This window comes from Glycine max, chromosome 5 (genome assembly GCF_000004515.6).
Source record: "Glycine max cultivar Williams 82 chromosome 5, Glycine_max_v4.0, whole genome shotgun sequence".
Classification (NCBI taxonomy): domain Eukaryota; kingdom Viridiplantae; phylum Streptophyta; class Magnoliopsida; order Fabales; family Fabaceae; genus Glycine; species Glycine max.
This window is the reverse complement of record NC_038241.2, coordinates 41,139,045-41,154,132: the sequence shown is the minus strand read 5'-3', so window position 1 is coordinate 41,154,132 and position 15,088 is coordinate 41,139,045. Positions and strand designations below refer to the sequence as shown.

General features: G+C 33.8%; 2 protein-coding genes across 4 annotated transcripts; one reads left to right on the top strand and one right to left on the bottom strand.

Annotated features, from left to right (window-relative positions):
- Nucleotides 1–536: 536 nt before the first annotated feature.
- On the top strand, nucleotides 537–2,662 carry LOC100776729 (uncharacterized). Of its 3 annotated transcripts, none has more exons than XM_006580389.4 (4): nucleotides 537–755; nucleotides 1,053–1,276; nucleotides 1,369–1,432; nucleotides 2,035–2,662. In XM_006580389.4, the coding sequence occupies exons 2-4, from the start codon at nucleotides 1,113–1,115 to the stop codon at nucleotides 2,305–2,307; spliced, it is 501 nt and encodes a 166-aa protein (XP_006580452.1). In that variant the 5' UTR covers nucleotides 537–755; nucleotides 1,053–1,112; the 3' UTR covers nucleotides 2,308–2,662. The 3 variants fall into 3 exon arrangements, with proteins under 3 accessions (XP_006580452.1, XP_040871667.1, XP_040871668.1); XM_041015733.1 differs by having other exon boundaries at nucleotides 1,369–1,444; XM_041015734.1 differs by having other exon boundaries at nucleotides 559–755; nucleotides 1,030–1,276; nucleotides 1,369–1,444.
- A 1,176-nt stretch (nucleotides 2,663–3,838) lies between these two features.
- On the bottom strand, nucleotides 3,839–15,088 carry LOC100777268 (kinesin-like protein KIN-14C). Its single transcript, XM_041015307.1, has 25 exons — nucleotides 14,934–15,088; nucleotides 12,690–12,808; nucleotides 12,435–12,592; nucleotides 12,237–12,347; nucleotides 11,604–11,826; nucleotides 11,032–11,159; nucleotides 10,830–10,913; nucleotides 10,603–10,680; nucleotides 10,410–10,502; nucleotides 10,265–10,294; nucleotides 9,925–10,161; nucleotides 9,422–9,646; nucleotides 8,879–9,115; nucleotides 7,931–8,182; nucleotides 7,766–7,847; nucleotides 7,581–7,676; nucleotides 7,325–7,501; nucleotides 7,121–7,227; nucleotides 6,853–7,031; nucleotides 6,594–6,758; nucleotides 6,250–6,503; nucleotides 5,986–6,149; nucleotides 5,209–5,582; nucleotides 4,272–4,372; nucleotides 3,839–4,166 (listed from the first exon to the last, which is right to left on the bottom strand). Exons 1-25 carry the CDS (start codon nucleotides 15,086–15,088, stop codon nucleotides 4,111–4,113), a joined length of 3,885 nt encoding a protein of 1,294 aa, XP_040871241.1. The 3' UTR covers nucleotides 3,839–4,110.

The following is a 15,088-nucleotide window of genomic DNA, read 5'->3' as shown; positions in this document are numbered from 1 at the left end:
AAAAAAAATCAAAACATAAGGATTGGCAATCCGCGGATTGATAATCCGTATGTTTTGATTTTTTTTTAATACGTATTTCTTCTTCTCCGATAATGAAAAATCAATAAATTTCACCGTATATTTGTAAACAACGCACGTACATCACTGACGACAACAAACACTCACAAAAAGACACTAACAGAAACAAGTTACAATAAAAGAGTATGATTTTAAGGAAAAAATGCTACAAAAATTAAAAAAACTAATATGCTATTTGTAACCAAAAATACATATAAAGATATTTTCATTATTTTAAAAAACTGCTAAGTATACAGCAAAAATACTGGGTGACCCAAGTTTTCAAATTCTACTTATATTTCCTATAAATAAAAAAAGAACTAACCGCTTTAGGCCCAATAAATACATACACGTTTTCAACTGTAGAACAGAAGGGTAAAAGAAGAGAAGAAAGATGTTGACAAAAGGCAGCATCAGTCATCACCACGTGTGTGTGGATCACATTCACATCGCCTTTTTCTCTCTCACTACTCACAAGACGACACATCACTCTGGACACAATCCCAGATCTCAATCATCAATCAATGTTCCACAAGTGCGGCCTTACATCACTGCCTCTGCACCCGCCTCCACTGTAGCACTTCTCTCTATTCATATCCTCTCACCCTGCTACACCCTTTTTTCTCTCTTCTGTTTCTTCTTCCTCTTCTCCTCTCGGGGTGTCCCCTCTCACTCTGTGACTGTCGCTGGCAGCTCAGGTACTCTCTTCTCTCTTTACAAATAAAAACCAGCTCAGGTACCCTTTTTTAATTCAAATTTACTTGTAAAGTCTCAAAATTTAAAGCCTTTTTGGGTTTTCATCTGCTGAAAAATAAAGGGCCTGAGAAGAAGGTGGGTGTTTTTCATGCTTGCTATCAATCAAGTTTCAAACTTTTTTGAAGCCCTTTTGGATTTATAAAACTGTGAAAATGGGTTTCTTTCTTTTTTGTATGGTTTCATTGGGTTTAGTTGAATTTTCCATGGCTTCTCAAGCCATAAGAACTGTGTGATTGCAGGTGTTCCTTGTTAAGATCTGTGGTTTGGTTTTCGGGAGGGAACAAGAAAAAAAGGAAAAGATGAATAGCTACAGCTACTATGGGTACCAAGAGAAGAACACCTTGACAAGCTGTGAGGAGACGAGGATGGAATCAGTGATTTGCCCCAAACCTCGCCGATTGGGTCTCATAAACCACTCTTCCATCAACACAGAAGTCGGACCCTCGAGGCACCCCATCATCAGGAAATTCTCTGTTCTTTTTTCTTTTTGGTTTTTCAAGCAAATCGGTTATAAAAATTATGACTTTTCTGTATTTGTTCACTAAAAATAAGCAGCTTCCAACCTGAGGTGGAAGATTCAGGAGTTGGGGCAGCGCTTCTGGACATGCTCCTCCCCAAGGTTCTTTACTATGTAATCTTTTGTTGTATTCTAGGAAACAATATTAAATTTACTTGAAAAAAATGTTAGTTTCATACACAATCTTCGTATTTTTCCTCGTACTAGTATTTTCATGAGAAACAAGCATATTTTTATGATTAAAAATGTTGATATCTTGTGTGATAATCCACTAAATCAAGCCTGGAGATGTTTATGATCAAAGGTTATGCATCCGTTTCGATTTTTCTAGTACAAGAATTTCCTTGAAAAACATAACTTGTAAAAACAGTTGTTTTCTTGTGATACCTAAAAGATCCATTTATTTTAAAGTTGGATAAAATTGGTTTTTGTTAAATTGATTTTAATAAAGTTTTTATTTCGGCCACTGAATATAATTTGGGATCTGTGTTCAAATTAATCTCAGCTACAGACTTTATATTGGAATATGTGCAACTGGGAGGAATTGATTATGGGTATTTGCCAATTAGGCACTAAATCAATTTTTAGTGATAATGATTCATGATCAAAGCTTATGTGCCCTTTTGACGATAGTAACTTCATCATCATTTTTTGTCATGGGGTTCAAATAATCTAACTAAAGATTTTTTACTTTTTTTTTGCAGGAAAATTGCTATCTGGAAAGATCCGGAGGCCAAGAGGTAGCATCATCACCACCATTTTTCTCTGGATCTCCTCCTAGCAGGGCCTCTAACCCTCTAATCCAAGATGAGCAGTTTGGTAATGGGAATTTTTTTCCATTTACCGAGGCATCCTCTTCTTCAGCTCGTGGTTGTGTTCCAAAGAAATTTGGTCACACACCAGCTGCGGTAAGGATCGAAGGTTTTGACTGTCTTAACAGAGATAGGAGAAGCTGCAGCATCTCTGCTGTAGCATAAACCATTTTTGAACTAAAAATATATATAAAAAAAAAGAGAACTAATACAGGAAGCAGAGAAAAGATGGTAGAGGACTAAAACTCAATCAAGTTCAAATAGTACTATTGTGTATATAAGTGGTCTGTGCTACTCTGTTTTTGAGTTTGGTGTTATGTAAAATTTCAGATGGGCAGGATTTTTTTTTTTTTGTGGTTTTTCCTTTTGATCAATAAAAGAAAACATGGCAGGGGGAAAATGAGCAACTGTCTTGTTAGGTTCGTAGAGTCTTACAATTGTTATGTGTCTGTCACTAAGGTCCTCCCGTTGTAATTGTAATTTGGAGGAAATTGAGGAAAAATCTTTGGAATTTTGTAAATCAGTTTTATTTATTAATTTTTGTGGGTGCCCTTTTTTGGAGGTGTTGCCTATTTGATAATATTATGTTATATGATAATCTAGAAGAGAAGTTGTCTGTTCAACGCAATCCACCCATGATGTTGGATTGTATTTTTCTATTAGTGCATATACATGATTTGGTTCTTTAAAGATAGAGACACAAAGGGAAAAAAATATTGATATAGGAGGATCTTAAGAAGCAACAAAGCGCATTTTATGGTCAGATTTGAGTGGCTGTCTAGTGTTCTAATCATGGACTAGTTGATTGATTTGCTGGAAAATGATGGGTTAGTATTTGCTTATGTGATGGTGTCGTGGAATGGTGTAAAATATGAGATGTGGAGTCGGCTATGTCGGATATGCATGTTACCAGTGCGGCAAACAGGGTGTTGGAGTGAATGTTTATAAAAATTAATATTATTAATTTTCTAAAAACAAGGTAGTAGTAGCATAGTATATATTTTTTTATTCTCTACTTAAAAAATAGTTATTTAACGCAAAAGTTATTTTAGCTCAATTAATTTTTAGTGTATGAATAAATTTGTCGACTTTAAATCAAATATGTAAAGATTGAATGTGTTTATCAAGGCATTTTAGTAGTTTATAAATTACGTTGACTGGGTGATTTAGATATAAAATCATATTATTTGATATTTCAACGTGGTACTTGGTGATTTAGTGGGAATTCAAAGTGATTCTGAATGTGAATTTAAATAAGCGCTTAAATGGTTTTATTAGGGTGTCCATCTAGGTAATCCTGCTGGGTCGACAGTGTTTCACAAAACACCACCTTTATGTGCATGTCACAAACTAACCGTATGAATATAATTTTATATATTACCAGCTACCCTAACAGAGTGGGCAACGACCCCAATAGAGTAGTTGCTGCTAGGCATGCGTTGATTCGGAAAATAAGAAAAATACATGAGTGTGAAAACTATGTTTTACTGTGTTTGTATCTTCATGATTGCTAACATATTTAGTTTTGAACATGCGTGCTTGATTTGCTGTTATTCATACGGGTGCACTAATGTAATGTTCTTTTTTTTAGTATCCTGTCTTTTTGTAAGTTTGGTTGGCCATTTTCAATGAATGATGCTTTGAAAGAAAAGTATAATTTTGCAAAGTAAGTGATATAGAACAGCACATTGTTGTCAACGCGTATCAAACTTTGTACATCAACTTGTTGAATGGTTGCTATAAATCCTTTTCTATTTTAAACTGATGGAATTTAGCTCTTGCGTTTATACATAAACTAGCATTTTTTTTTTACTTAAGAATACAAAATTGGACTGGAAGCAAACACCCACAAAAATGACCAAAACTCAAAGTGTTAGAACATAGCAACGAAACAATTCTATTTACACGGTGTGCGCGTGTCACATAGTGGAATAGTAAATAAATAAATTGTAGCTTCTGCTTCTTACTTTACTTCCACAGTTTTGGAGGTTTAAGGTTGCCTATACTGACGCTCTTTTTTATACCTGACATCAAATTTGTGAAAGAAAGTTCAAAAGTTAAACGAACATAGGTTTTAAGAATAGTATTCATATCCCCAACGGAGACTTCAACTTTATGTTAGTACATACCTGGTGACTTCTTCAAGGGGTCCTTTACTGGGGTGGTCGCGATAGATGAAGTTCGGTTTAATTTCCTCATCACTTGAATAGTTTTGCGAATTGGTTTAGATCTGCAAAACATATGAAGAAAATTAAAAAAATTAAAAAAATTTAACAAATGCATACACATAATAGGCTTCAACTTACAAATGAATATAATATGCAAATTTAACATTCATCAATCCTGAACATTGTAATAAGAAACTGGTATATTAGAAAAGCAAAGTTGTCATCAGACGGCTCAAGTAAACTATATTCTCCAGAGAAGAAATATATTTGTAGTTTGACATCTTGCTTCTCAATTATACTTTTGGTCCCTCAGTATTCTTCAAGTTTCAATTGTGCCAAAATTAAGTCTCTCAGGCTTCATAAATGCCTGATTTTAATTCCTGAATTTCAATAGTGTCAATAGGTATTGCAATTGTGAGATTTTAATCCCTAGCTGATACAATTGCGTGATTTTTGTCCTCACAAAATTAGTTTCAATCACACAATTAAGAAATTTTAAAGACTAAAATTGTACAATTATGATATCCACCAATTGACACAATTGAATTCCAGAAACTAAAATTGCATATTTGCGAAACCCAAGGAACCAATTGAAAAGATGAAAGATTAAAATTGCACAAGAGAAACCAAAAGTGTGATAAAGCCTTTAATCAACGTGGTAAAAGTTCCTACTCAGTCAATGAAGAAAACCCTTTGTACCGTACGAAATGTTTCATTAGATAGTTGAGTCCACGGGGAAGGGGTTATAATGTTACCAGATATATTTTGATAACTTTAGTATAGATAACTAGCTAGGAAATTAACAAGAATTCCCTTTCTAATATGAAGATTTAGTAAACTGTTTAGCAGGAATGTAAAGGGCAGTGACCAAAGCTGTAATAGAATAAACACTACTCACCTCTTATCTGATGATGTTGTGCGTTCGGTGAGACTAGAATTTTCTGAACCGTCAGTTTCTGTGCCTGGAGCAACAGCACTGTCAGAAAGATCACTTGATTTTTCATCAAAATCAGAATCTGTAAATCTTGAAGTTTCTGCAATTGCAGCAATATTCTTTCCTATATTTCCCCCATGAAGTTCAGATTGATGGAGAAATTCATTTTGGTGTATATGGTCATCCATCGGTTGCTGGTTAAAAGCTTCATAGTGCTTAATACTTCTACTTCGTGAAATTTGGTTTCGCTTAACAATGCTACCAACTGAACCTTTGAGTAATTGAAGCCTCTCAATCTCCTCCTCTTTTGCAAAAATAGCGTTCTTCAAAGAAGACACCTGGAAAGTCAGGCAAGGAAGAGGATAATTAATTGTGTTTGGTAATCAACTAATTTTGGCTATGTTTCGTTTCCCGTTCAGCTGCCTTGAGCATACGTTTGTTTTGCTAAACTCAGTTTGGTGATATGTTTAGTTTCTCGTTCAATAACTATAGACACTTATGTTTGGCTTTAGACCAAGTTTCAAATGAAAGAAACATCAGGGTTGCTTTTAAAATTTTGTTTGTAATATGAAATTCATTCAAACTTTACAAACGTTAATCCAAACATGCACTTCAAAAGTATAAAATGAAAGCAAAGGAAACAGATATAAGATCAACTGAAAGACATTTTGGTTCATTCACAAAGCTGAAAAGAATGTAATACAGTCATGCCAACATAATTTGGTAGACAAAAGGTAGTACCTGTTCCATTAATTCTCTCACATCTTTGCTCTCTTTGCTACTTCGTGCAGCTCCTAATTCAACTCCAGAAACCCTTTCAGCAAACTTTAAAGTGCTCAGTGTTTCAGAATATGAACTTACGTCTGAATTAATTTGAACAAACATGAGTGTCTTCGCTTGGTCACCTGTGCAATAAAATCAAAGACAAGAGTCAAAGATCATAAGAAAATCTACATAGAAAAGATTCAAGGCATGTGACATAACAAATGATGAATAAAGATTTACCAAGAGAAGTTTGTAGAAGTTGAGTAAGTTTGCTGTTTCTGTATGGTACATGGGGGCTTTTTTGAGAAAGGGCAAAAATAACATCTCCAAGGGCAGATAGTGATCTGTTTATATGTTGTGCTTCCTTAAGCCTATCCCCAGTTACTTCAGACCGATCTACCCTTTCACTTCCTGCCAAATCTACCAAATGAAGATTACCAACCATAGTAGAACCAGTCTTCAAGTCCTTCCCACGAATATGAATTGAGACAACACTGTGTACATAAGTTTACATGGTGTTATCATAATAGACGCCTTTGCTTTCAATGTTAAATCTTAAAGAAAGGGGAAAAAAGTGGTGTGACCTGTGAGAACGGCTACTTCTTTCATTCATAGCAGTTGCACCAATGGCTCTATTTTTAAGTCCAATGTCCATTAGCTTAATTACATCTGAAGGCGATTTCACAGGAAACAAGCTAGCATCTGGTACTGCTAAGCCCTTTGGTTGAGGTCGAGTCAATATCCCAAGTGTGTGCATTTAAGGAAATCAGAGAAAGAAAAAAAGTAGAAGAAGAAAATCCATGCAAAGAATAACATATTAAAAGTTAATGAAAAAAAGGATATCTTTTTGGAGAACCATCTGTTATTAACAAGTCACGGACTTGCTCATTATATATCTCAACCATTTGAACTCCAATCTCGTAGTCTATGAGGCTTTCTCTACTTGTGGCAATCTTGAAGAGGTCATTTAGAGCTCGATAATTAACACCAATAGTCTCGCTTGTTGCCCCATTTGGACCAGTCTGAGAAAGGTTGGCATCTTATAGAATGAAGAATTCCTTCAATAACATGATGTATGAGATAAAAATCAATTTATTCAGAGGGTTCATACCATTGTATAAGTTTTCCCTGAACCAGTTTGGCCATAAGCAAATATACACACATTATACCCATCTAGAACTGATCTTATAAAGGATTGAATGTCAGAGTATACCTCCGCTGCATTATTCAATTTAATATCATTAGTACAACATTAGAAGGTTAACATAACAACTAAAAAAGGGAGAAACTGTGTTAAAAAAATTAATCTTAAAACCTTGGGTTGTGGCAGAGCCGAAAACCTTGTTAAATTTAAATGATCGAAGAGCATCTTTTCCTTCTTTGGATGGATTTGCCACAACCAAATCATTTTCACCAATGAGTTTAACAATAGATTGTTTTTCCTTTTTGCCTGAAAGAAATGGTCTAATTCGACAATATACTCTGATATTTCCTGTATCAGAAAAAGTTTGTGTGAATTCAAAGTACACTTGCATCAATAGCCTAGTAGACAGACACATAGATAATGCCACCTTTTAATTCTTGAATCTCATTAAACATTTTTTTATTTTCAGCAAGAAGAGTATGGTAGTTCTCAGCTGCATGTAACAGCGGTTTAAGATAAACACCTGAAAAATTAATTTACAATCAAGTGATGAGTTAACTCTTAAGAAGGAAAGACAGTGCACTAAGATGACATTCTACTAAAAAGGCCTACCTAACCGATCACAATCCTCTGCATAAACCGTTTGCTCTTTCATAACATTTTGCTTAATGCATTCCCAAGATAATTCCAATTTCTGGATGTTTGCAAATTAAGTACAAAATTGAAATGTTTGACTTCACCAAGATAACATTGACATTAACACATTTGTAAGTGTACCTGTAGGGAACTCAATTGAAAGTTTATAACAGTCTGCATTTGGTTCATTTTCATGTTCCACTTCTGATCTTTTGAATCAGAAGAAACCTCAAGCTCCTTAATCTTATTTCTTAATTCGTCCAATCGATGCTCATATTCTTGAGACTTTTGTTCCAATGATGAAATTTCCAAATTTTTGTCCTCCTGCTCTTTCATCAACCTGATGATTTCTTTCTCATCTGCCTCCTTTTCTTCCTCTCTGATCTTCTCAGCCTGTATTGAAGGACCAAAGGACTCATAATACAAATAATTAACATGAAAATAATCAATACTATGTAAGAACTGTATATTGCTTGCTGTATCTATTCAAACCTCTCTTGGAAAGTTAGGACATCAGTCAAAATGTTGCACAAGCGAACACATCTTACACATATATATGATGTCTCCCGAAAATCATTAAAGTGCTAATTAAAAGAATAATAATAATAATAATAATAATAATAATATAAAAATTAGTTAATACTGCTGCATTATTTCGCTTTAACATTTTTTCTCTTCCCCCTCTCCTGAATCTTAACAAAATAATAATATAGTTATACCAATAGTCGATAAAATTAAAATATATTCAAATCATAGTAAAAAAAAATTATTATTATATTTAAAATGTTTTATTATTATTTATTTTAAAATAATAGTGTTATTATTTTATCTGCTCTCAATCTTTTACTTTATTTATGATTTGGCATTTTATTTATCAAAATAAATAATAATTAAAATAATATTAAACTAATTAATATTACAATTGATATTATAAGAATAGATAAATACATACACGTAGGTTGCTGATAATTTTTTTAAAAAAAAAAATCACGTACGTTGCCGGGATGCCAATCTAGATTACTTGTCTCTGCATATAAAACTAAAAGTGTACCAAAATGTTGCATATCTTGAAAAGTAAGAAACCGTTACCTTATTTCTTAATTCTTCCAATCGGTGCTCATATTCTTGAGACTTTTGAGTTAATTCTGCTTTAGCATCCTTAGCTTCTGTTTCCAACTGTGAACGTTGTACTTCATATGTTCTTTTGGTTTTTTCTAGTTCTTGCTTTAATGCTGAAATTTCCAAATTTTTGTCCTCTTGTTCTTTCATCAACCTAACAATTTCCTTTTCATTTTCCGTTTTTACCTCCTCTTTGATCTTTTCAACCTGTATTGAAGGGCCAGAGAGCTCATAATACAAATACAATAAAGTAATTTATTTAAGGATAAAACATAAATAAAGTTCCTTATATGTTTTTTATGCTATTTCCCAATCAGAATTAGTTTTATCTCAAGAATCCGTAATAAAAGTTTCAGCATAGGTTACTAAGGTGAAACTCCTATTCTGATCAGAGAACACCAAGTGCATCTAAGTCTTGTATTTCAAGTTTTAACTAAAACCTCTTGATCTTGTCCTGCCTCTCAAAGTGTACTAATCTATTGCTTATCATGCAAACTGCAAAGAAACCATTACCTTATTTCTTAATGCTTTCAATTGATTCTCATATTCTTGGGCCTTCTGTTTAGCATCTTTAGCTTCTTCTACGAACTGTGAACATTCTACTTCATATGTTTTTTTTTTTGTTTCCAGTTTTTTCTTCAATGATGAAATTTCTAATTTTTTGTCCTCCTGTTCTTTCATGAACCTAATAGTTTCCTTTTCGTCTGTCGTTTTTACTTCCTCTTTGATCTTTTCAGCCTGTATTGAAGGGCCAAATATTTCATAATACATGAAACTAATTTCTCCATGGATAAAACTCAAATGTTTTTAGTGCTACTTTCCAATTAGAAATAGAGTTCTATGTCAAGTATCTGAGTGATAAAAGTTTCAGCATAGATTACCGAGGTGAAATTATATTCTGATTGGAGAACACTGCCAAAAACATGTATGCTTTTTTAACTAAAACCTCTTGGTCTTGTCCTGTCTCTCATGGTGTACCAATATATTGCTTTTTGTGCAAAATAAGAAACCGTTACCTCATTTCTTAATTCTTCCAATTGATGCTCATATTCTTGGACCTTCCGTGTCAATGTTGCTTTAAAACCGTTGGCTTCTTCTTCCAACTGTGAGAATTGTACTTCACATGTTCTTTTGGCTGTTTCCAGTTCTACCTTCAAAGCTGAAATTTCCAAATTTTTGTCCTCCTGCTCTTTTATCAACCTAACAACTTCATTCTCATCTACCTTCTTTTCTTTCTCTTTGATCATCTCACCCTGTATTGAAGGGACAGAGAGCCCAAAATCCAAATAACTTGAACATGATTTAATTAAAAGTGTATCAATACGTTGTTTATTGTTAAAAGCAAGAAACCATTACCTTAAACTGCTGAACCTGGCTAGAACATATCTGTTACAAAAGTTCCCTCTGATAAATAGAAATCTCATACCAATATGCAAAATTTGAAGGTATATAAAATTGGTATAATTCTAGCAAAATAACTAGACAAAACTATTTGTGATACCTCACTCTCATCTCTAGTTCCAGATGCAAGTGCCTCAAGTACTCTTATTCTCGATTGGTATTTTTCTTCCCGAGCCTTGAAAAGATTGTTTTGCTGAAGTCATAGGGTAAGAAGTGATATGGAGAAAATTATTGAGAAACTAAAAGTAACTAAATAACTAGCTTTTGAAAATAATGTAACGAACATAACATACAGTTCGCAAATGTTCTGCTTGAGTTGACATGCGCCGCTCAATCTCTTGGGTAACCTTTTTCAACAAGCATGCCACACGCTGAACAACAAAGATAATAGACAGTGTTTGTGAAACTGTTTGTGGCACGTGTTAGGGGTATAAACCAATTGCATGGATTATATACATGTAGGCTAATGAATGAGTTTATGAACATATGTAACACCAAACCAAAGTCTCCGAGGCCATACATGAGGTATTTCCCCATTTCTTCTTTCAACACTTTCTTCAAGAATACCATTCACAACACTCAGAAGAGACTGAGTGGGAGCATTCTGCAACATTAGACTGAAACAAATCAGTGATGTATCAAACAGAAAAAAAAATGTATATCTATATACATACACACATACATTAAGCGCGTGTATCTGGTGGTTGACTTTAAGAACTTACATCTATACTGTTTGATTTCATCATTTCTGATATTTTTGCAGCAGGAAGATCTGCGTAACTCCCAGGTTTCAGTTGAAACTCCTCATGAAACTTATGACCAACATGGTGTATTAATGAAACTGATGGTTCTGTAGAATATACAAATGACTAAAACTAATCACTTAAAGACAAGCACACCATCTATTTGGAAACTGATGATAGACAAACAGTATAGATAAATAGTATTTAACAAGAAATTTCAAGGAAAAGGTCTTCCATACAAAAGTTAAGATTTAACTTTAGGACAAAGATATAATGTCTCAAGTTCTTTTGACGCTATTCTCTAGTTAAAATAGTATTTCTTCTTAGTAACTAGTAACTGCTGCTATGAAATGCCAATTTTGATTAGAGAGTAGTACCGACACTTTTTATAATAGCTTTTTAATAGTACAAGCTAGAACTTCACAAATTTTGTTTCTTAGGAAATTCAAGTTACAAATAAGTTTTCTTAATTGTTAACATAACCATGTCACCATGTTTAATATTGTATGCTTAAACACACACAAGTCTGAGTTGAATAAAATTCACCGGACCTGCCATAATAATAGGGGTACTATTAACACGTTGCAACATCGACCCAGCTGCAATCTTCCTCTGCTCTCCACCAAATGTTGGAGAACAATGAAAATTGAATGGTGCATTCCCATGAGGGCTCACCGTGTTGGAATTAGTTACAGAAATATTATCTCCCAAAGCATTCTGCAAACTTTTCTCTCTAAGTGTTAAAAGACAATCCACAACAGCCTTCATAGACCCCTACACAACAAAAGAGTCATGGTATGCATCAAAACAAAACCAATGCTATAAATAAAATTTTGATCTAAAAAAATTGATATAAAAACTAGGCAGACATATAATAAAAATTTAATTAGAATATTCTGATAATATAAAGATTTTTACAAAGTCATTTAATAATTGATTACCATGCTCAGTAAAATTATTTATTTTTTAATGATTACTTTAAAAGATATATTTAGAGTAGTAGAGTTATTTTGTAATTGGTTAAAAGTCTAATTTAAAACTCGAATTAAGTTAATTATATCTAGTATAAAAATCTTTACACAAACAGGGTATCAATTTAAACTCAACAATAATAATAACGCCTGATTGATTACAATTGTGCAACTCTAATTTGAATGCATGACACAAAGTTAGGCATCTTATACCTTCTCTAGGTCGGATATTTCAAACCGGGGCAATCCCATTCCGTCCAAAGCTTTCAGAAACGATTTAACATTTTCTGATTGTGATGGCAGAAAATTATCAGGTTCACTAACCTACATAAGAGAATCCAGACTAAAAGGTATATCTCAAATCAAGTTACCAATTACAGTCAGAGTTAGTAAAAGGTTAAAAAGTGTTACCACATTCACGGTACCATGTCGTAGCTTGTTCAGTATCTGGCACAAAACTGTACCATTGCTCAAGCATGCTCTTAATTCACCATCCGTGACATTTATTGGAAGGTTCAATGAGGGGACAAGACTAGTTAACCACTGAACCAAAAGCAATCGATGTTTGGCTGAAAATATTCAAGTAGAAGGAGATCAACATATGAATGAATGCATAACATGCAAAATACTAATAGGTGTATGACTAAGTAGGTCATATTCCATTACCTTCCACCTCACCATATAAGGATAGAAAATTCTCAATTTCATTGGAACTAGCATCCGGGCTGCCCAACTCTCTAGGTTCTGAATTGTTGTCATCAGGCGGGGAATTCATCACTATGTTCCTGTAGGAGGGGCATGCAACTTCAGATCCATGGAGACATGTTTCAAAGAAATTATTTTATCGTATCATCCTAGAAACTCTTAAAAGCATAAAGCCTGGAATTAATATCCAACCCACCCCCAATGAAAGTAAAAAGTTAGAAATTGGAATCATGGTAGTCTGAATTAAATTACACAAATACAATGCTATCAAAGCATTATGATTCCAATTCCATTCACTAGTTAAGGCACAATCTTTCTACCCTTGTACGTAATTGAGGCTGAGTATATATGTCACTGTTTTGCTCATAAACACAAAACATCAACTTGAAAAAATGGTCCCAAGAGGTTTGGAGTAAAAAAGGACAACTTTTTGTGTGCTACGTTTCAATGCAACAATGTATTTCAAAGATTTTCAAAATAATATTCCAGAAATATAAAGAATACCAAGAATAATGTGAATTCAACCCATGCATAGTAGTTTTCAGAACCCTTTAATGGAAGCCTAACATTCCCTTTTGTTGTTGTTGACCCTTCAAGAATGGAAAAATTTGTAAAACTGCAACATGGAGAAGGACAAAATAAAAGAAGGGAAAAGAAGAAGAATTTGAAAAGTTTGAAAAGAGAATATAATGATGCATTAATTCAAACCCGAGAATGCAGTAAGACGTTCACGTTGAATCAAAGATGGTTGTTGAGATTGAATATGAGGAGACTCAGAGAGAGAAAAATCCATTGAATAATTATAATTTTGAAAGAAATTAGTATAATTATAATAATAATAATTTTAAAAAATGATGTATGTTAGCATGTTAGTGTTGGTAATGTTTGTTTGTTTGGAAGTGAGAAATGAGAAAGATGCATGATAGAGTGTTCCGAGAAAGTAGGAGAGCAACACTCTCTGCGTCACGATCATTTAGCGCCAGCGCCAAAAGAGAGAACAAACGCAAGTGCCACGTGTTCAACACCCGTTTGTGTTCTTTGTAACTGTTTTCACTACTCATGCATCACTCAAATTAATCTTCCTCATCATGGATTTGCACGTGCATTAACACAACCATGTCCGTGAGCTTAAGAAAAAAAGCTGAAAAGGCCCCATCTCGTTTAATTTGCCTGCTGTTCCAGCTTATCTATGAAAACACAAGATAATTTGTTTTTGTATCATTAAAATTCATAACAAAATACTAAATAAATATGTTTAAATATATAAATTATATAAATGATCAATTTAAAATTTTGATACAGAGTTATTTTTAATTATTGAAATTCAATTCAAAAATAGAGATAAAAGATGATAGTTTAAATGGGATAATTTGTTGAGAAGATCATGCACAGAATTAAAGATAAAAAAAAAAAGAATTTAGTTTGAAGCCGTTGAGAGGGAAATTAATTGTTGAGAAAATATTAAGAATGTTTAGTTGAGATAGTGAGAATTTTATTAAATCGGATTGACTTGATGAATTCGATTATCTAAACCAAATCAATAAATTTGATTTAGATTGGTCCCATTAATACGTTTCTTTCACTTCAATATTCTGAATCAACTTATTTTCAAAAAAAAAAATCTGAATTAAATCAATATAATTGATTTGGTTTTTGATTATTTTTTTTCAACTTAACAAACCTATCACATATTATTAGTCCATTTCACTCTCTATTATAAATACCACATACCCAGACCGAAATCACTCGACATAAAGAAGAAGAATGGAGTTTCATGGAAGGATGGGAATTGTGGTCATATCCACGGTCACAGCTAGGAACAGTTATGGATAACATTATATTTGTGTACGTCACGTATGAGCAATTCCTCCCGTACAGTGTTCGTAACTATATCATAAAGTACGTACGCAAGTTAACAAGCCATGTGCACTCTTACATCCATGTATCCTTCCCTGAATTCACAGGGGAACAAGTCCTCGAGAGAAAGAGAAGCCAAGCCTACATTGCCATCCGAACCCACCTCAGTGTAAACTCAGCCCAAAGAGCCGGCAGGCTCAAAGCCGAAGTGGTGACGGATAGCCAAACCCTAGTAGTCCTCGGCATTGACGACAATGAAGAAAACACGTTCCAAGGACTTACAGTGTGGTGGAGTGCAAATCATAAATCCTCGAATCCCTCCAAAGAGAATAGGTTCTTAAAACTGACCTTCCACAAGCGTTATTGGCGCTTACATCCAACATGTCTTCAAAGAAGGCAGGGCCATTGCGTTTCAGGACAGGACGCCAAAGCTGTACACCGACAACTCCAGCAGTGGTTGGTATACTTACAAGACAAATGTTAACGTTCTGAACCCAGCTCAT

Bases quoted from the DNA above. Each gene is read 5' to 3' on its own strand.
- LOC100776729 (XM_041015733.1), top strand. From the start codon at position 1,113: ATGAATAGCTACAGCTACTATGGGTACCAAGAGAAGAACACCTTGACA. The intron at 1,277-1,368 runs GAAATTCTCTGT...AAAAATAAGCAG, and splicing joins TCGAGGCACCCCATCATCAG to CTTCCAACCTGAGGTGGAAG. The intron at 1,445-2,034 runs GTAATCTTTTGT...TTTTTTTTGCAG, and splicing joins TCCCCAAGGTTCTTTACTAT to GAAAATTGCTATCTGGAAAG.
- LOC100777268 (XM_041015307.1), bottom strand. From the start codon at position 15,088: ATGAGCTGGGTTCAGAACGTTAACATTTGTCTTGTAAGTATACCAACC. The intron at 10,162-10,264 runs GTAATGGTTTCT...CCTTCAATACAG, and splicing joins GCCAGGTTCAGCAGTTTAAG to GGTGAGATGATCAAAGAGAA. The intron at 6,759-6,852 runs ATATCCTTTTTT...TTAAATGCACAC, and splicing joins ACAGATGGTTCTCCAAAAAG to ACTTGGGATATTGACTCGAC.